The sequence below is a fragment of the Pogona vitticeps genome, chromosome 3 (genome assembly GCF_051106095.1).
Source record: "Pogona vitticeps strain Pit_001003342236 chromosome 3, PviZW2.1, whole genome shotgun sequence".
Taxonomy (NCBI): Eukaryota; Metazoa; Chordata; class Lepidosauria; order Squamata; family Agamidae; genus Pogona; species Pogona vitticeps.
Genome location: NC_135785.1, coordinates 227,200,664 through 227,223,136, shown reverse-complemented (window position 1 = coordinate 227,223,136; position 22,473 = coordinate 227,200,664). Strand labels below are relative to the sequence as shown.

At 38.5% G+C, this 22,473-nt stretch overlaps 1 protein-coding gene across 13 annotated transcripts in view; it reads left to right on the top strand.

The window, feature by feature from the left end:
- Nucleotides 1-22,473, top strand: part of ALCAM (activated leukocyte cell adhesion molecule) — a 151,929-nt gene that overhangs the window by 92,393 nt on the left and 37,063 nt on the right. For all 13 annotated transcript variants that reach the window (XR_013543312.1, XR_013543311.1, XR_012085041.2 and 10 more), the window contains exons 4-8: nt 7,538-7,602; nt 10,433-10,520; nt 12,621-12,803; nt 17,883-18,010; nt 19,337-19,466. Coding sequence is in view for 9 of the 13 variants with exons in the window: in XM_078389917.1 (XP_078246043.1) it covers nt 7,538-7,602; nt 10,433-10,520; nt 12,621-12,803; nt 17,883-18,010; nt 19,337-19,466 (594 nt within the window). In the remaining 4 variants the exon portion in view is untranslated. The remainder of the gene's footprint in view (nt 1-7,537; nt 7,603-10,432; nt 10,521-12,620; nt 12,804-17,882; nt 18,011-19,336; nt 19,467-22,473) is intronic.

Here is a 22,473-nt window from a genome sequence, read left to right as displayed (position 1 = left end):
GGGATTTCACTTAACTAGGGCTTATTTTGGGGGCAGGGCTTATATTATGAGCATTCTGAAAAGTCATACTAGGGCTTATTTTCATGTTAGGTCATTTTCAGAGAAACATGGTAGTCAGAATCTAGAAAGGTTTGATCTCCTATTGTTGATGGAGCCATTTGCTTAGAGCGGCTTGTGCTGTTACAGGGTGACATTTTCAATGTGCCCACTTCTCTTCTCAGGAGCTAACATGAGGTTTCTGCAGCCACATGGTGCTTATGAAGGCCCCACAAGAAGATGGGCTGCACTCCCCATCTTTATCACCTGTGCTATTTTATGCAAATTCTATCTGAAACTATTTTTTTTAAAAAAATATCTCTCCTCTACACAGACTGATTTGGGTTGTAGGTTGCACATTCTTTCATTTAATTCATAAAGACAAACCAGGTCACTATCAACATCCATAGTTGTATCTCATACTACTCTGATTTCTTTCTTGAAATTTTATTTTCTTTGCAATTATTTGAAATGTTGTTTGTATTTCCCTCTGTCTTTCCTGGAATGTATTCTAGGCATTACAGTTTACTTACTCTTGAGATTACATTGTGAAAATATTGTTGTTCATCGTTAACTCAAAATTTGAATTACATTTCAAAAAAAATGAACTTATTTTAGATTATTCTAATAATAAGTACGTGGCATTCTTACCAGAGTTGCTTAGGTGTACAGTATGAAGAAGTGATTTGCCACTGCCTTCTTCTAGGGGGTATCTGGGACCCTGTAGCATGCCCAAGGCTGCAGAGACTGTTCTTCTCCTACAAGCCATAATGGAATTCAAATTCCTGATCTCTGGCTCTATACTGTAGCTAGATACCATTGAGCTAGGATGTTTTTATGAGAGATTTCCTAAGAATTTTCATCCTTTTTGTGTGTGTATGTATTTTAGTATGACAAAATATTTTCAAAGCAGTTGGAACATAAAGCCATTCCCTTCCCTGCTTAAACTAGGAATGAGAAGAAGTTATGCTACTTCAGAATACTGCCAGGTGTTTATACAACTCCATTGTAATGTTTTCAAGTGACAACTTGAATTTGACATAATAATAATAATTCATATTTACATTAGGCAAAAACAATAATAATAGAAGATATGTTTACTTTCACTGTCAAGATTTACTGCGAATAAGTAATTTAAATGGGTTAGCAAGAGCTAAAGCTCTTGACATTTGGATACTTCTGAATTTAAGCATATAAAATAAGGTACTCATGAGTTTTAAATTTATTTAAGTTTTGGCTGCCAGGGAACGTGAAATCTGGAGTTTCTTAGAAACACCATATGCCTACTCAGTGAAGTACACAAATTACATGCACAGATGTAGTTCATAATCGCTTTTGCTCAACCAAAACTGTTAGTGCTCTGAAAAATAAATGTATTCCTAGAGGTAGTTACATGAAGCTTGTTGCATTCCAGTCCTAACCTAATTGGGTGACACCACTAGCTAACAAGCTGTGTTGCATATGGAATTCTAATACTTGTGGATAGCATCTGCTGGATCATTCAAGTATCACTGTCAATCAATCTTTCTTGGTGAAATTTGTCAGCATTTTCATCTGCATCTTACACAGAGCAGTCTTTATCCATAGTCCATGTATTCCCCCTGCACTTTAGTTCAAAATTCAAAGTGTCAATACTACTTGTATTAGAAGATTATGCACCAAGAGCTAAGAGCCTGTAGAAATTTGTAGCACCTCTAATGCCATTAACTTGTTGAGCTTAAATCTATTGCTTCTACATTCCAACAAGAAAAAAAAGCACAGGCTTCTGTGGTTTAGCCCACAGCGCCACCACCTAGAAAACATTGCAGTAATAACTAGAAGCCAATATGGATTTGTCAAGAACAAATGCTGCCAAACTAATTTGATCTCGTTTTTTGATCAGGCCCCACCCCTGATACAGGGAATGCTGTGGACGTAGTATATCTTGACTTCAGCAAAGCTTTTGACAAAGTGCCCCATGATATTCTGATTAGCAAGCTAAGTAGGTGTGCGCTGGATAGATCAAGTGTCAGGTGGATACACAATTGGCTACAGAATCGTACTCAGAGGGTGATGATTAATGGGTCCTTCTCTAACCGGGAAGAGATCACAAGTGGGGTACCCCAAGGCTCAGTCCTGGACCTGGTGCTCTTCAATATTTTTATGACTTGGATGAGGGAGTGCAGGGAATGCTTGTCAGATTTGCAGATGATACAAAATTGGGTGGAATAGCTAATAAGCTAGAAAACAGAAACAAAATTCAAAATGACTTTGATAGGAGGGAGCACTGGGACGAAAGCAACAGAATGAAATTCAGCAGGGTTAATTGCAAAGTCCTGCACCTCCAAAAAAGAAACCAATTGCACAGTTACAAGATACCTGGCTCAGCAAAACAATGAGTGAGAAGGATGCTGAAATTGTTGTAGAACGCAAGCTAAATAAGAGCCAACAGTGTGATGTGGCTACAAAAAAGGCAAATGCTATTTTAGGCTGCATTAATAAAAGTATAGTTTCCAGATCCCACAAGGTGCTAGTCCCCCTCTATTAAGCACTAGTTAGGCCTCACCTTCAGTATTGTGTCCAGTTCTGGACATCACACTTCAAGAAGGTTGCCAATAAACTGCAAGAAATTCAGAGCAGGGTGACAAGGATGATCATGGGAATGGAAACCAAGCCTTATGAGGAAAGGCTGAAAGAATTGGTCATGTTTAGTGTTGACAAAAGAAGACTAAGAGGTCATATGATAGCACTTTTCAAATATTTGGAAGACTGTCATACAGAGGAGGGGAAAGATCTGTTCTTGATCAACCCAGTGTGTTGGACATGCAACAATGGGCTGAAGTTAAAGGAAGCCAGATTTTGGTTGAATATCAGGAAAAACCTCTTAACTGTTAGAGCAGTATAGCAGTGGAATCAATTACCTCGAGAAGTGGTGAGTGGTCCAACACTGGAGGCATTCATGATAAACTTAGATAATCACCTGGCAGATATGCTTTGATTGTATTCCTGCATTGAGCAAGGGGTTGGCCTTGATGACCTTGTAGGCCTCTTCCAACTTCACTTTTCTATGATTCTACAGAAAATACACTTTAAAAATCTAACTAAGGCAAATCACACTTGCTCTGTCTTCTAGCTTATATAGTGCAGCACTCCTATGTGATAAATAGCCTGATGCCAAACTTCTGATTACTGAGAAGTCCTAGTGATTTCAGTGAGACTCCAGTTCAAATAAATGTGCTTAGAATTTTAGAAAAAAAATGATATGTATTGGCTGAAATCCCATTGTGCATCTTTGCATGCTCAGCAGTGAAAATGTCATCAGCAAAAGTAAGCCACTGAGTAAAGACTTCCTTTTGAGATATAATAATATAATGTTAGAACTGTAGATTGAGTCCAGTTCCTGTCAAAGAGGCACATTGTTATAGGGTACATTCAACTTCACTGCATTGTATAACAAATGCATACATCCTGAAATCACCTTTAATCCAAGATGGTCTACCTTTAATAAGCAGTGATTTGCTGCTGCTGGCCGCTATTATGCACATTGAGATGCACAACAAGATTTCAGCCACTAAATAGCAAGTGAATGGTACCACTTTGTTCTGCATTGGTGAAACCTCACCTGTAACTCTGTGTTCACATCTGGGCACCACAGTTTAAGAATGGCATCCACAAATGTTAGGAGGAACATCCTAACAATAAGAACTTTTCATCAGTGAAATGTTCTACACGAGAAGGCAATTTATTGGAGGCATCCAAACAAACATTAGATACAGTAGATGCCTGGTATGGATGCCTTAGCTGTGGATTTCCTACATTGGCAGGACATTGTACTAAATGATGTTCAACGTCCCTTTCAGTTCTACAGTCATATAATTCTATGATTCTGTGAATTACAGAACATTCCTCTGCTTAACCTTCAATAATAGTTAAAAGAGCCTTACAGAAGTCTTTAATGCAATTTACAAAATACAGTTTACACTAAACCTTGCAGCAGTAATGCAATTTTCAGCACTTAATGTGATCTACACCTTCATTCACATCATTATTTGTCTATTTCAAAGAGCTTATCTTCACCTTTACTCAAAGTCATCAGGAAGAAAGAATGTTAACAAAATGACATAGGAAAAATTGTTACACTCAGCGGGAAAGAATCTGAATTGTTCTATTAATATAAATAAGAAATAAAGTAGCTGAAACCTTGTTTTAATCCATTGTTTTCCCCTTCTAAAAATTATGGCTGAAAGTCAGGAAATAACTTTTTATTATAAATCTAAGACTTTGTATGCAAATTAATTGATTAAAATATGATGACTGATTATTAATAGTTCTTTAATTGGGTTGCAGACCTTGTTGTATATTTTGATATTTGTATAGAATGTCATTATAATAAGTATTAATGGTGATTATATTAGAGTAACTATTGTAAGTATTATCATGAAGTAAAAGTAAAGCTGGACAGGGAAAATACACATTTAAATATAATACTACTAACTAATTGAGCTTAAATAGATTTCTTCTTCAAAAGGAACAATCAAAACCTTAGACAATCCAGAAAAGGTGTTTATAACTACACAATTTCTCAGTTATTAGCCTTTTTAAAAAGGTTCATACTGTTAATATCAAATAAACAATGGACTTTATCATTGGGTGAATAATGCTCAATTCACTTTAACTGGATTCAGGTCCCTAGGAAATGGTTTCTGAAAAGTGGTTTATCCCAGTGTATATACTAGTAGTGCAGGGGTGTCAAACTCAAATTCATCGGGGGCCGCATCAGCAGTTTGGTCCCCATCAAAGGGCCGGTTGTATCTGTACTGATGGCCTTGCAAGGACCCCATCCGGCTTGGTGGGAAAAGGAAGGAAGAGAAAGTGCCTGTGTGTGTGTGTGAGAGAAAGAGAGATACAGGAAGAGAATGTGTGTGTGTGTGTGTGTGTGTGTGTGTGTGTGTGTGAAGGAAGAGAAAGTGTGTGTGTTTGTGTGTGAGAGAGATACAGGAAGAGAACGTGTGTGTGTGTGTGTGTGTGTGTGTGTGTGTGTGTGTGTGTGTGTGTGTGTGTGTGTGTGTGTGTGTGTGTGTGTGAAGGAAGAGAAAGTGCCGGGGTCTCTGTGTGTGTGTGTGTGTTTCTGTGTGTGACAGAGATACAGGAAGGAAGAGAACGTGTGTGTGTGTGTGTGTGAAGGAAGAGAAAGTGCCAGGTTCTGTGTGTGTGAGAGAGAAAGAGAGAGAGACAGAGAGAGACAGAGAGAGTTACAGGAAGGAAGAGAACGTGTATGTGTGTGTGAAGGAAGGGAAAGTGCCGGCGTCTCTCTGTGTGTGTGTGTGTGTGTGTGTGTGTGTGAGAGAGAGAGAGAGAGAGAGAGAGAGAGAGATTCCCACCCCACTTCCCTTCAACCTCCCTGCTGGGTCGGAAAAGCTGCTGCCAAGGAATGTCGCCCGCTGGCCCCTCACAGAAATCAGGCCTTTTTCGAGCAAGAAAGAAAACGGAATGTCCGGGAAGGGAAGGGAAGCAAGCAACCAGCCAGCCCTCCCGCCCTCCCTCCCTTCTCTCCGCGGCTGGGTCGAACGGCTGCCTCCGACATTACCCAACCGGGCCGGCGCATCGCTCCGCGTTCCCTCTTCTCTCCCTCTCCTCAGGGCTGCGCTGGCCGCTGCCTCCCGCGTCCCCCCAGCATCGCCTCCCTCCGCCTCAGAGCCTGGCCAGGAACTCCCACCGCTCCCCTTCCCTTCCCCTCAGGGGTGACAGAGGCGGCGCGGAGCCCCCTCCTCGCGCGGCCTTGGGAACGGCTCTCGCCTCAGGCTGAGAGCGAGCGAGGAACAGGCACGGGAGGGAGGGAGGGGGAGCGGGGGGCGGAGGGAGAGGAAAGGAGTGACAGCGCCACAGCCAATCGGAAGGAGGACGTAGCCTTGTTAACTTGAGCCATTTTTTCAATGAATGTACTCCATGCAGGCACGGAGTAAATTCATTGAAAAAAAAAGGGGGGAGGCTGCAAGGCTGGCGGCGGCTCCACGGGCCATCAGACGAGGTCTGGCGGGCCGGATCTGGCCCGCGGGCCTTGCTTTTGACACCTGTGTAGTAGTGTTTTGCAGCAAGCTTGTGCTTCTCTTTGGACTGTTTGTTACAATCCAGTCAGAAAAAGGAGCAACAATATATCAGGAAGAAAGGATTTAATTATGTATTATTTAATTTTTTTTTTCACCTTTCTTGTTAAAAAGGACCCAAGGCAGCTTACATCATTAAAGACAATGTTTAAAGCTAAAAACAATAAATATACAAATACTTAAAAGGTTAAACAAATGCTACTCAAATACCTTCATCGCTAAGTCTTCATAACTGTGAAGCCTTTAGGTTGTAAAGGTTAGCTTTATTGAATAATGCAGCAAGTATCCAGAGATGGAGCAGTTACTCCACCCCCTCTAAATTCCCCAGGTTGGATTCAGAAAGCTATAATCTCTCCAAATTTTCCAGTCTCTGCTACAATCCATCTTTATGAGCTGTGAAGGGGCTATGAAATGTGTCCCTATTATGCCAACTTTTTTTTAGTCGGAACTGTTTTCGATCAATTTGTCCTTTCCACAAATATGTCAGAAAATGTGTTTTCTGCAATCCTGCCCAACAGTGCACCTGCCATTTATTCGTGATGTAACACTTTCACCTTCAGCTGTTTCATTTCCCATACAGTTCCTACAGCCAGACTGCAACAGCTGTACAGTCCTTGCTATAGTAACTTTCTTATAAAGATTAATAAATAAATAAAATGCTTATTACAATCATTGACCAGCAAAAGTAAGCTACATTATTTAATTTAGGAAACATAGAATCAATCTAAAAGCACTAAAACCATCTATATACATATATATAACTATATTCATACATCTTTTTAGATATCTCCTGCCTCCTTATTTATAGGGCCTTGTCTATGGGCCATTGTAGCTTGCATAGAATAACAAAATTGTTACTAAGAAGCCCATAGAGCCCGTATGATCAATTATGGCCTCTACGTGTATTTACAGATACTATAGCTGTGCTTTGGGCGGAACCTTTCCTTCTCGGATTTTGATTGCAGCACCATAGAATTTAGCTACTTTTGTCAGCATATCTGAATTTTGGTTTAGCCCAGTATATCTGCCAGGGCATCACCCTGTCAGTAGGAGCAGTATATAATGCACCTCTGATCATCCAGGAAATGCCCTTATGTAAGGGTTAATGAGAACCTCTCGAATGCCAGAATAGAAAGCATAATGAAGTAACACATGGGAGAGGGTTTTGATCTCACCAGATTTACAGGGGCATATACGCTGAGTGTAAGGGGATTAAAGAAAAGATTGAAGTAGAGCAGTATACATTAAGAACATTTGTGTGTGTGTATTTTTGCACTGCTTTCTTGAATCAGTATTATTTCTGTGTTGAAAACCCACTAGGATTATGTCATAAAAATTCATGCCCTCACCCTCCAGTAGGTAGGAACATAGCCGAAATCTTAACAACCTAATTAGTAATATTTTTGTTTAAAATACAGAGCAACCATCACAACCTGAAATAGTAAGTCGAGCAGAGTTTCTAGAAACAGAGCAGATAAAAATGGTAAGTGAAGATTCTTCTGTTAACCTCCTTTAAAGTGAGCTGCTTTGGTTTCACTGTTTCTAAATGAGGCTTCCCTACATCAGAGCCACTCCCTTTCAGTAGAGATGTGGTTCTCTCCAATTCGTTTACATTTCAGGATGAAAGCATATTCGTTTATACAATCTTTTGGGTTAAAAGGAACTGTTCCACTTTTCATGTTCCTCTCTCTTTTTTGTTGTTGGTTCTTTTATTGTATTTACTTCAGATATTTGTAATCTATGAGTTTCAAGTGTTGACTTTGAGGTAGATTGTTAGTCTGTGCTTCTGTAAAGAAGGTCAGGATATCAATCAAATAATAAGGTAAGTCAAAAATAGGAAGGAAAATAAAGGAAATAGTAGACAGTTGCACAGAGGATGAAGTGTGTGCAAAATAATTAGTAGACCTGTCTAACCTCCCTCTTCTAGATACATTTGTAATGGTAGTTACAGCTGTCACATCTATTAGATCAAGCGGCCCCAAAAAAGAAGTGAAGAAGCCATAAGCTCAGGTTTTTTCACAATGAATGGTACTCACTCATCAGTGTTTGAGACAAAAGTGTTCCCAGCTTTATGCTGCAATGATCCTTACAGTGGTTTAATTCAGCTCATGACTATTCAATAGTGTTCAGATGCAAAACGTTTATGGGTGTAATGCAGATATGCATTTATGGTTTTATATCTGCATTACTGGGTGTATCTCCTTTGCATATTTACTCTGTAATTTTTTTTTTTACTGGATACCTTCTTTTGTTTGAATTGCACCAAGACTATCAAGAACCTCCAGGCACTCCACTCCCAGAAGTGAAGATTGTGTGTGTTCCTTCCATTGACATCTTTACGATCAAATAATGAATAACTTAGCAGTGAACTTTACTGTTGCAGGAGACTTGAACTGTTCAATAATAGATTTAAAAAGAGTTTGATTAGGTGCTTCTGTTCAGAGGCTCAAACAGATTAAGGATTTGCGGAATATGAGAGTGAAAAAGGAGAAATGACACCTTTTTCCTCACACCTTCAAGACATTTTTCTGCCTTTTTTTCTCTTGAGAATTTCCTTTACAGTGCACGGAGAAGAGCATTTTTAGTAAAATGGCACACATATTTTAAATTCCAAATCTTTACCTTGTGGGATTTTTAAAAAGTAATCTGCTAGCCAGTTAAGAGCTAGTCCTTGTGCTCCCATCCCCATCTCCCTTTTTCTCCCCTGTTGTTTGGGGAGAAATTAGAACTGGCCTACACAAAATAACAGAGGCATCCAAGTTTTCAGCATTGTTATGACTGGAAAGCGGCATATTATTTCCCCATCCAAACACAGCAGCAAAAGCAGGAGTTTGTGTATTTGACTTTCCGTGTGAACTTGGAACTTCTGTCTCTAGACAGTGGGTAAGAACTTTATTGGGTTTCTAAGATTTTACAAACAAGATGAGCGTTGGAGCTCCCCAGAACTTTTCATTCAAAGAGTCTGAAAATGTGATAGCAGTTGTTCTTGAGACCATGCTGCCAGCAAAGGACATTGGAGTGTCCAAATTTCACAGGCAGAGGTGTTGATTGTATCACTTGACAGTCTCTCCTGGCTCTGCAGACAAAAGTCTGGCTAGGGCCATGTAGATCAGTCTGTTGCTTTAGATGATGTGCACAGGCCTCTTTAAGAGGAAATTTAACATGGGCATCACACTAGAGTGAAAAAATCAGCTACGGCTATATCTAGTGGTTGGAAAACATGAAATCCTCATTAAGTTACAGTCTCATGGAAAAAGCATCTTCTTGTGGCAGTAAAATTTACCCCAGAACACTGATTTCCAAACAGACTCATCATCATCTTAGAACTGCAGAACTGAAAGGGACCCTATGGATCTTCAAGTCTAGCCTCTGTCAAGGAGGCACAGTGGGGAATCAAACTCCCAACCTCTGTCTCTGCAGGCAGAGACTCTAACCAGCAGTTCCTTGACACTTCTATCTCATAGAGAATCTAAAATGAAAACCTGCCTGCTGGTAACCTGTTTTGAAGAGCAACGGACATCACATCTGGCCCAATCTATGGACTGTTTGCCTTAACCTCCAATTTTGCTGGATGAGAAGGATCCAAAGCTTTGCTTTTGTGAATGGATCACGTGCTATAATTTTTTCTATTTGCTGCTCAGAAACACCAAACAATTTTGTAGCACCTTAAAGACCTGCAAGCTTTATTTGGCATACGTTTTCATGGACTGCAGCCAATTTTTTTTTTCAGATGCCACTGTGGTGGGCTAATGTGCAAGGCACATCACCTCCGAATTACACTTGTAGTTCTTTTCTTTGTAGACTGAACTGCCATTGATATTCACTAAGTTCTGAACATTCTAAATCAACTTTCTATTCATTTTATAAATTCCTGCAAGCCTAGCCTTCCCAAACCATCCATATATGTAAAATTGTTATTTTCATTTTGGCAGACCTTTTTCTTTTTCCAAACTGAGTTCTCTGTTAGAGGGAATCAGACCTTTGCAAGCTTACCTCCTGAATGCAGATAAAAAAGGCTTAGTGGTCCTCCAGTTTATGGTTCAATTTATGCATTTAAAAAATCTACAAGGGGGAAAAATCTGTGTTGGGAGCATCCCCGTGCTGATCCTTTTGTATTTATCTCACATTTCACACTCCCCTCCTCCCTGTGTTGCATAAAAATGTCTGTCTGGTGAGCCAGTACTCCATATATCAGAAAGTGGGGATAAAAGGGTATGCCAAACAGCCTTTAATGTACCAAGGACTCTGTTATTTTTTGTAATAGAAATCTAATCATATCTCTTCAAATATTACCATGTTTTTGACTTCTTTAGCTTGGGCAGTGTGTCGCAAAAGACGGTTATCCACAAGGAAGCCTAATATGGTTCAAGAATGGAGTTGTTATGCAACCTGTTGATGGAAGTAAGTTTTACAACTGAACATTTATTCTGCTGTTACACATATTGATATCAGAGATTGCTATCTGGTAATAAAGTAGAATTATTTTTTGTTCCTTATTTGGAGCATTCATAATATGGATGCCTAAATCTTCTGAACAAACATTGCTATAAAATTATTGGTTGTATCTTGCAGTTGTGTCATCGTAAAGAGAATACATATGAAAGAGTTTCTTTAGAAAAAGAGTCTAGACAACATTAACAAATATTACTGTAACCTGATCTGTACATAACACACGTACCAGTGGTCTATAACCAAGCAGTTAATGTTGGTTACCCATCCCACTATGCCAGGATGAGATATTGCTGCTATTTAGATTATCCATGTACAAGAAATGACCCATTTTTTTAAAATATGGGAACCTAGTCGTGCTGAGAAAAAATTAAACATGCAGAACACACATTCCCCAAAAAATCCAACAACCCACATACATACCTAAATCCACATGCTCTAAACTCATTCAGAAACACAACATATGACCAGTGCCTTTTAAGCCTCCAAGGGAGGCATTCCACAGTTGGGTGCTAGGCAGGACAAGCCTTCTTGCATGTCTCCACATAACAGTGTGGTTGTTCCTGTTAGCAGTTTGGCTGCTGCATACTGCACTTGCTGAAGCATCCATTCATCTTCAATGGTAGCTTCACATAGATTGCACTCTAGCAGTCTAACTGGGAGGTTACCTGAGCATGATTTTATCCCTGCCTACCTAGCAGACCAGTCAAAACTGCCCCAAGGTGCTTCTAGCCACTAAGCTCACGTGCACATCCAATTAAAAAAATCTAGGAATACCCTCCTAAATCTAGGAATACCCTCAAATTATACATTTGCTCCTTCAGCGGGAGTGCTTCATCTACTCCCAGACCTAGGAACCACCAATGAACAGAGCCCCCAACTTGTCAGGATTCAGCTTCAGTTTATTCCTCATATAGCCCATTACAGCCTCTATACATTCGTCCAGCACCAGCACAGCCTCAATCAACCCGAATGATAAGGTGAAGTAGAGCTGAGTGATGTCAGAATATTGTTGCCACCCAACTCCAAAAGTCCTAATGACTTCCCCCAGCAGCGTCATATAGATATTAAACAGCATGGGAACATCGAACCCTGTGGCTCCCCACAGCTTAATTCTGCTGGGTGGCAGGTGGAAGATGAAATAATATTGGCAAAGCAAAACTTTTTTGCCCCCTTAACTTCAGCATAATATGCACATCATTTGTAATAAACAAAAAAAAGCAAATACAAAGAAACAATCAATCAATCAATCAATCAGTCAATCAATCAATCAAGTTGGGTGAGTCTGTCAAGTTTCACTTTCTCCCACATTTCCTTTTTTTAATTTTCAAGATCCTTCTGTTTTGCTTAGAAACAAATTTGTAAATTTTGATTAGATTTTATATTTCAGCATCATAAATATAATGGAACATGCAATAATTCAAAGCCAAGTATTTAGTTTTACTTTTTCCAAGAGCCTTTTTAAAAAATATGCAGAGTTCTTTGCATCTTTTTCATGAAATAACAGATTTTTGGAAGCTCTTACCAAACAAAATTTTCACCCATCTCTATTTTTAAAAAAGGTCAACTAAAAGGCAGAAGAAGTCAGTACTTCTGCTAGGATGTTTGACCTACCATATGGAGATTATCAGAACGGACAAAGTCAGACAGTGATTTCTTGGCTCATGTACAAGACTGACACTGATTTATTTATTTATTGTATTTATTTATTTATTTATTGTATTTATACCCCGCCTATCTCAAACTATGGTTAAAACACATCTTGCCTTTGCATTATATTTGAACGTAGCTAATTTCTAATTTGGCTATAGTGCATATCAGCTAGCCAACTGTAAAGATTTAGAATGAGGCTGTGCACATATAATATGCATACTTATCTATCTTTTGAATGGAAATCTTGGGCTTTAGTCAACAGTTGCTTCATTATCTTTAAAGAATGTGAGAATTTCATGTCATATATTTTCAAATATCATTTTTGCATGCTAAATAGTATATATAATGTGTGACTGTAGATAACATTGAAAACCTTTTCTTTTCTTTTTTTTCTGAAAGCTGTAATCATATATGAACAAACAAATGTGGATAAAGCAAGTGGACTCTACACTTTGGTATCTTCTCTAGAATATAAAGCAACAAAGGATGATACTGATGTGCAGTTCACTTGTACAGTGACATATTTTGGGCCAACTGGACAAGAAACTATACGGTCAGAACCTGTGGTCTTTGACATTCACTGTAAGTTCATAAATCAATGTCTCTAGAACATTACAATGCTACTTCTACCTCCTGAGATACAGGTTTGCAGTTTTTGCTGGATGAACAAGAAAAAGATCTGGATCTCTTCAATGTGAGTATGAGGATATCTGCAATATGAGTGTTTGGAGAAGACAGAAGAGGGAAGGATGTGATTTGTCGATGTGCTTAAGGTGCAGGATTTAAAGTATGAGAATGTAGATTGGAATGTATAAAGCAGAATTATTAATGAACTCAAACAAAGGGGAAATATGCATCTTTATCAGATGTAATGTGAGCACATGAAGCTTCCCTGCATTGGCCTTGCCCCCGCCCCCCATGGTCATCGCTTTGAGCATGTGAAAGTTATAGTCTGCAGGAAGAGGCTGCTCTCTATTCAGGATCATAAGGAGTTGTTATCCTAATTAGAGTAGCCTCCCACTCTTCATATTGTCATTTTTACATGTTGAAAGTAATGACAAAAGGAGGTTGGTCTACTGCACTCCTCTCAAAGTGTGTAGTTTTCACAGACTTTGATAGCAGCCGCATAGGGCTATATAAGTATGTTTAAGCACCATCAATTATTCACTGAAATCCTGTTGTTTTGCATAGTAACTCACAACTTGAATAGGCTCATTGAATCAATAGAATTTATGAAGAAGTTGAGTTACCAAATCCACATTGATTCAATGGGCCTACTCTTATTCGTTAAGCAAAAGGATTGTAACCATTGTGATCATACAGGGAAAAGCAGACTAGGACCTTCATGAGAACAAATCAATGAATGTTACTCAATTGTTGCTTATATATACAAAAAATTCCTTTTCCAAACAGTCAAAAAGCAATAACCTGTTGCTGAGGCCAGCATGTCCACCATATTTTGAGGAATCCGGTACTTACTCTTCTTGTTTGGGGACCTGTGATACTTGATGCTTAATCTCTATGAAGCAACTATTGATGAAAATGTATTTTCCAATGAGATCACAATTTTCCAAAAGATTTTGTTATATATTTTGCTTTATTTTTTTTTTAGAAACAAGGGTTATAATTGTTTGATTACAGCAAAAGCTCTCATGTAGTCTTCAAAATAAGAAATAAACAACCCAAATGGACACGAGAAAAATTAACCTTAATTGGCAGTTTGCTTCTATTTATTCTATCCTGCTGTAGTAACTGTTCAAATTGGTTTGGCAAGTCTCTGTGGCACTCCAGCCAGTACTTGGCAAAAATCTAAAGTAACTATCAGCAGCAGCACCAAAAGCAATCAACAATGTGGTGTGACTATTAAAAGCAACTATTAGGTAGTCCCTGATGATGAATTAAACCTACTCACTTCATGTCAAAGCAGTTTTTGAACTGATTTTAGATTCTTCATCATCATCTTAGAAATGCAAATCTGAAAGGGGCCATATGGATCACTGAGTCCTGTCCTTATCAAGGAAAGACAGTGGTGACTCAAACTCCCAACTTCTGGCTCCACTGTGAGATACCTAAACCACTGAGCTATCCAGCAGTAATGAAAGAATAGTTTCCCCCTTTCAGCTATGGATATGCATCCTTATCAGTTTCCTCTATGGGCAAGTTACTGCAGGGTTATTCCTTTGTATGGAGGACTTGGAACCGTGTCTAGTGTGGCTGAGAAGACCAATTTGAGAGTGACAATCCCTTCTACACTGAGGAAAAATACAATCTGTCCCCTGTCCAGCTCCCTGATTTTGCTGCTTTCGGGACTGCCTCTTTGCCTTGGCCTGCTGGACAAGGGTCTCTTCAAATTGTGAGAGGCCGTGATGCACCGCTTGCCTCCAGGCTAAACACTCATATGTCAAGGTTTCCCATCTGTTGAGGTCCATTCCTTAGGCCTTCAGATCCCCCTTGCAGATATCCTCGTATCGCAGCTGTGGTCTCCCTCTGGAGCACTTTCCCTGCACTAATTCTCCATACAGGAGACCTTTTGGAATCCGATCATCAGCCGTTCTCATGACATGCCCAAGCCAACATTGCTGTTTCAGAAACGTATACATGCTAAAAATTCCAGGTCCTTCTAGGACTACTCTATTTGGAACTTTGTCCTTCCAGGTGATACCAAAAATGTGTGATTTGATGAGATTTTGGCTAAAATGAACAAACATTTCACACCCTGCAGCATTTTCACACAAACTTGTAACACAATTGTTCAGTTTTCAAGCTGGCTCCTAGCTGGATGTGCAGTGGCATTAAGTTAAAAAATATATCTTGTTGCTTTTGTGCATATTGTCTTTGTGCAGTCTTAGTAACACCTGATAACATTTTGTCTATCAGAGACCTTTAGAATAGGAGAGAAATGCCAGAGGACAGTCCTAAGAAGGAGAAATCTGCAGTAATCTGTTCTACATGAGATGATGTAGGAACAATCTGTTTGTAATTGAGGGGGAGAGAGAAAGAAAGAAGAGTTTTAAACTACTGAAGTGCTGGCAGAATTTTAAATCACTTAAGTTTAAGAGGAGATGCATCTCTAGTATAACATCCTCCTGATCTTTCTAGGATGGCAAGCTTTTTAAGACATGCAGTTAACTTTATTTTTCATGTCAGGTGAATTAAAATTGTTTTTCCCTTGATTCATTTCACCATTCTTTTTTATCTATATGAATTCTCTAAGGCTAGGCTTGCTGCCTGATCTTTTTGTAAAGTACTATCTGTCACACAAAATTTACATTATTGGAAGAATTAAAGTATATTCCTTTCATGAAACTGTTTTATTTATCTTTAGAACAATTACTGATTAGAAAAGAAATAATTTGCTTTAAACAGGGTCCTTTATCTTACTTTTTAAGAAACACCTGAAGTAGAATATACTTTATACTTCAGCATGGTAGAAACATATCATAATTACAGCTTGGTCAACTGTATAACGGGTGTTCTTTAGCCCATGAAATTTATCTTTATCAGTGCTATTTTTATAATCAATATACAGAAATGCCTCATGAAGGAGTTGCCTTATGCTATATTTCATTTTACTTTGTGGAAGACATATGAATTATTATATATTTCTTTCATAAGATAAAGTACAGTATCAGGCATATGATATAAATTTGATGGTCAGATAACAAATCTTATGGATACAGTTGAATTATCTCATTTAATGAAATCAGTTGCTGTTGTTGTTTTCATATGTATTCAGCTACAAATCTATTTTTATATTTTTCCATTTATGTTCTAATCAGGAATAATAAAGTAGATTAAGTAATGACTAAATTTTGTGCATGGCTACGCCTAAGCTACAATTCTACTTTAAGACAAACCACTCAAGGAAGGCCCTAAGACTCACAAAACTATGCATAGTACACTGCATCCTATGTTGAAGTTTACTGCAATGTATTCTCATTTCCTTGGGAATAAACCCCACTGAATTCAAGGGCAGTTACTTCTGGGTTGACACATATTGAGTTGACAGATACCTTAGTTATATTCCTGTTAGTTTATTGTAATGACTCTTTGAAAAGTGCAAAGGATCCAAAATTTTGTGTTCAGAATATTGACTGCAGCCAGTTATACTGAGAATAGAAATTCTTCACTACAACAGCTTTATTTTGTACTGGACTGTTCTTGGACACAACTCAAAGTGCTTACAAACAACATGCAAAGCCCACTACAACTTGAGTCCAGTCTATCTGAAGGAAGTATCTTCTTCTACGAGCCAATCCAGGACATAAGATTATCACAAGAGACTTCTCGGTCTCTCCTTCTACCCTCAAAAGTCGATTTAGGATATAAGAAAGGACCTTTTTTTGGGTATTCCCATGCCGTGGAATTTGCATCCCAGGGAAGCTGGGTTGAGTCTTTTCCCAATGTACTTCTGTCAACAAACTCTGTTAATCCTGACTCCGGCAATAAGTCATTCAGTATTATTTTGATATTGTAAAGTTATGTGTTTTTCATCATGTCTGGTCGTTCTTTTGAAATTCACATGATGAGCTGCTTTGGGTCCTGAGAAAAAGAGAAAGAAATAGGATGTAAATTAAATAAATGGAGGAGTGGAATTGTATTTCCAAGTATCTTACTTTAAAGGAAATTCCTGTAAAGCAGATATCCAAATAAATATGAAGAGAAGTATTTGAGTCAATTCTTTTCTAGCAATTAGTAAAAGTCTAATAGCCCTGTTTAAACAATGCAACCTTTACCTCTTGCTTAAATTACTGAGAGCATACATTTGGGCATGCTCAGTACTTTCTGTACACCTCTGTAAAGTATGTGTTCAGAAGGTCAACTCTAAACAGAGGAAGATAGAAGGATATTCTGTTTCGACAGAATTGGATGACTAGGGGTAATTCAATATGCTCCCTTTATTGACTTTGTCTTTCATTCCACATATTTAAGACTTACACTCTAAAGATCTTGCATGTGACAGATTGCAGCTGTTTGAAGTTCTACATATGGGCAGTTGCTGGAAAAATTACTGGTATTATCCAGTAATAGTGATTGTGCCATTCACCTGTTTTCAAGTGGACAAAAGATCTGAATTAAGTCCCATCTTCTCAGATTGAATTTTCCATGATTGTCAGTGCATTAAAACATTCATAAACACAATTTATTTTCTTTTAATTCTGCTTGTTTTAACATTATGAGCTGCCTGAACACCTTCATCAGGAAAAAGGCACTGTACTCAATGTTACTAAATAAATATGAGCAGGATGAATCCTGCACAAATGAGCTTAGCTGCAGCCCTCACAGCAGCTGTGAAACAAGTGGATTTTCCAAGGAACAAATCACTGTTAGAACTCACCTGTGGTCCAATACAAAGTATTCAAGAGTCGTTCGGTCTAGAATTGGCAGTTAAGAGACACTAACTGTTCCTTGTTTGTTGATATGGAGTAGTGCAGCATTTTTGGACTGCCATGAGGGGGATGGCTGTGGAGACTGCCATTTCTAAATTTACTGTTACACCACTACTTGGAGCTAGATCAGGGAATCTAGCAGCTGCTGACATCTACATTTTTCTGTATATGTAATTATTGATCCAGATGGAGACTAGCAGACTCAAACGCCACCAATCTTTCTTAAGTATTTGGTTAGGTGACACTTTAACTGGTACATTTGTTTTTACAGATCCCACAGAAAGGGTTAAAATAGAGGTAATTTCACAAAAAAATACCATTAAAGAAGGTGATAACATCACCCTAAAATGTTCAGGAAATGGAAACCCTCCACCTCAGGAGTTTTTGTTTTATATTCCCGTAAGTATTATCTTTTTGTGAAAGTTGCTTTGGGATAAGGGTGGGAGATATAGTTCAGGATTGCCTACGAAACGTATGAATAATATCCAAATCTCTGAAGTATGTGTCTGTTTAATAGCCAAGGAAACAAGCCTAAGCTTGTTTGGGCTACTCTCCCAGTACCCTCCTCATGAATTGTTGAAAAAAAAGTAACTTTTCCATGGTCTGATCACTTTTAACTTTCCTGCCATGATACCATTTTTCTGGTTAATCAGTGTAAGCTTAGATGTGTTAACTTCCTTGCTTGCTGTTTTCTAAAAGAATAATAATTTTTAAGAACTGGAAGAAACTGTGATGTACTGAAATTGCTGGTGTAGCTTTGCCCACTTTCAACAAACAGCTCTCTTTCCATCAATTTTTTTTGGGGGGGGGCTTTCATCTAAATATAATAAATACATGCTGCCAAATCAATTCTGACATGGCAATCCTTTCTAGAGATTTCTAGGTAGAGAATGGATAGAAGTGTTTACCATTCCTTATTCTATGGGCACTCTGGAACTGTATAGCTTGACCACCTACACAGACTGGCTCTTCCCCTAGGAGGAAGCTATTCATTTTCACCAGTTCCTTGAATTGCACCAACAGGACGTGGTGGCACTGTGGGCTAAACCGCGGAAGCCTGTGCTACAGGGTCAGAAGACCAGTAGTTGTAAGATCGAATCCACGTGACGAAGTGAGCTCCCGTCACTTTGTCCCAGCTCCTCGCCAACCTAGCAGTTCGAAAGCATGCAAACACGAGTAGATAAATAGGTGCCACCTCGGTGGGAAGGTAAAACGGCGCTCCCTAGTCACGCTGGCCACGTGACAACGGAAACTGTCTTCGGACAAGCGCTGGCTCTACGGCTTGAAAAATGAGATAAGCACCACCCCCTAGAGTCGGACACGACTGGACTAAAAATGTCAAGGGGAACCTTGAATTGCACAGCTATACAATACTCATCCTGTGGCACCATGCAATTTACAATTATATGCCATAAAATTTAGCAGTATATCTAGTGTATCTAGATGTGGAAAATCACATATTGAAATAAGCAATTGCTAAAGATACAGGTGAAATTCTGGCAGAAGAACGTTCTCAAAAGTGGAGCTGTGGGTTGTTGATTAGTAATTCCACTATTCATCAAATAGAAAATGCAGTCAGTAAAATTCAGTTCCATTTATACTGTTACTCAGTTGAGGAGTGAGGCCGCCACATCCTAGTAATATTATATCTGCTTTGCAAAATACATACTGAAAGAAGGGCAGTTTTTCTATAGCGGTGAATTTCTCTGTTTCTTTCTTTATAAGGGAGAACCAGAACCTATAAGAACTTCAAGTCTGTATGCATTAATAGATGTAAGAAGAAATGCATCAGGAGAATACAGATGTTCATTGATTGATGAAAGTCTGATGGACTCCATTATAATTACAGTGCATTGTAAGTGATTTTGTTTTACTTCTATTTTTTAAAGTATGTTGTTTTATAACAGCTGAAGTTTCTTAGTGTGCTCCTTGCCATTGAGTAAAATCAAATTTGGATCTGCCTATGAGAGCCAAAGCAAAGAAACCCAGTATGCACTGCCTTAGGTTTTCAAAAACTTAAGGGTGTGACTTGTTGTGGTCATTTGCAATTCTATGCATGTTTGATACAGTCCTTTAATTCCCCCACTCTTTTTTGTTTTGATTTTATTTGATTAATGGCTATACATGTTTCATGCAAGAGTTTAGAAATTGTAATTTATATATCTTGTTCTTTTAAAAATCTGCTAACTTAATAAACACAGGAAAACCTAATACTCAACAGTTAAAATGTAGTATTTTCTCTGTTGTGTTTAGAAATTTGCTGGAATTGTAAAAAATTAGAAGTGATATTTTTATACTTTTTAAAATATTGCTTTGTAAGATTGCACTCAGTTAACATATTTTAATGTACAAATTTGACTGATCAATTAAACATCACAGTTTTTTTTATCTGACATTAAAATTCAGTTGAAAGAGTATTTCTTACATCCAAGGACTCTTAGTTATGAAAAAATGTGACTAGGGAGAAAACACAAGATGAAGTGACTGGTCAAAGAGTGTCAAGAAAAATGGAACTGACCGCTTTATAGAAAAAACATCTTTTTATTCAATAAATTCTTTGAGGTTGTTCTGGGTTTTTCGGGCTCTTTGGCTATGTCTGAAGGTTGTTCTTCCTAACATTTCCCCAGTCTCTGTGGCCGGCATCTTCAGAGGACAGCAACCTTTCTTTGAGGTGTTTGAAGATACAAGTACTGCAAATAAACCAAGGCACCTGGAATTTTTTCTTTCTATCTGAAATCATATACAGAAATTTGAAGTAATTTGAACAGTACAGTCCCGTAGTAGGTGAATATGTGATATAACAGCTGAAATCCTGTTACTTAGCATAATATGTCACACTAGAAAGGCCCACTGAATCAGTAGGGATTTGGTGAATCCACTCCTCTGCATGTTCCATTGATCCGAATAGGCCTACTTGGGTTGCCACTTTCAATCAATGTAGCTTACAGAAAAGCCAAGTCACCAAATCCCCACCAATTTGGTGGGCCTAGTCTAGTTGTGACTTACTATGCTAAACAACAGGATTTCAAACACTAATTAATGTTGACATCATATCAGACTAGTATTTTGAGATAAATGCCTAAATATCAGTTTGATTCCATTTTGGAACGTGGGTAACTCCCAGTTCTGAGTACAGCAACTTGTCTGTAGAAAAGCGCTGTTTCTTCCATGTATGTATGTATGTATGGATGTATGGATGGATGGATGTATGGATGGATGGATGGATGGATGGATGGATGGATGGATGGATGGATGGATGGATTTATGTATTGATTCATTGATTTATTGATTTTTTGATTTGATTTGATTTGATTTGATTTGATTTCTGTCCTGCCTATCTAGACCAAAGGTCTACTCTTTGCAAAAATTGCTTGTGATATACTTTGAAAAGTGGTAAATTATCACAAAATTAATACTAATCAGAACACTATACCTAATAACATGAGAAAAGAGACAGATATTAACTGGAGGGGAAGGCCTGCCTGAACATCCAGGTTTTTAGTTGGTTTTTTAAAATACCCAGTGAGGGGGCCACGCGAATCTCCGGATGTAATAAAACTTATCTGGTCTCTAGCAGATTTGAAAGTTAGGTATAGACAATCTCAGGTGAATTACAACACATGATATATTACACCATGACATGGTTTATTTAACTAAAATACAGTGGTGCCTCGACTTACAAATGACCCTGCTTACGACCAATTCGACTTACAAACAGCTCCGGTCGCAAAATTTTGCTTCCACGAACAGAAAAAGGCAGGGGAAAAAGGTGGGAAATTCAAATTGCTAACTGTAGGTGTTGAAAAAGGCTGCTTCTTTGTAGCTCTTTCACCACGGCAGTTAGAGAGTGTGCGATCTGAGTGTGTGTGTGTGTGTTTGCAGGGAGGCTTGGAACTGCCTCTTAAGGTAAGTTGCTATTTTCTGCTTTTTAAAAACTGTTCTGGGTCTTTTTGCAGCGTGGATTTGAACTGGGGAGGGTTATGTTTCTGTGCTGTAATGGGTCTTGGGGGGTTTCCTTGCTTTTTAGTTTTTTCCCCCCATTTCCAATCTTGCACGATCTGCTTGACTGCTTTTTGCTTTGTCTTATTTCCATTTGCAATGAGTCTTGTACGGTTGATTGTTTTTTGGTTTGAATTAGGTCTTGCACCCTTGATTGCTTTGTTTGTTTTCTTTCCATTTGCAATGAGTCTTGCACAGTTGATAGTTTTCTCCCCCCCCCTTTTTGGCTGGAAGGGATTAATCGGCTTTCTGACCAGTCTTGGAGTGGGTTTTTTTGTGATTTTTTTTTCCTTCGGCCAGAACAGATTAATTGAATTTCAGTGTATTCCTATGGGAAATGGTACTTTGACTTACAACCATTTCGAGTTACTATGATCTTTCTGAACCAATTAAGTTCATAAGTTGGGGCACCACTGTAAAGCCAAAATGGAGGATCCATGTGTGAAAAACTAATTACACCCTTACTGCTTCCATAGGAATTGACGCCAAGTTGCAGCCTGGTGCTGCTAACCAAATGCCCTTGAGTAATTTATCATCAGCAAGTGTGACTACTTGTTGCTGAAGTTTTAGCAGTTTACATATCTAGAACATGCAGGTGTGTGTAAATACAGTGCCAAGGAGGAAACACATCAACAGTTATCGTAGAGAAGCAATTGTTTCTTCCCATCAATCTTAGAAGGTCATTTCCAAGCAGTTAAAGCCCATCATTTTGCATTGATGAAGATTATTCACAAGTGGAAAACATCCAAGGTAGTTGCCAGTTTTCCCAGGAGTGGAGATCCAAGCAGATCCATTTTGGCCCATGATTGTGATTAGACATGGGGACAAATAAAAAAACGAATCACGATATTCGTGAGAAATCG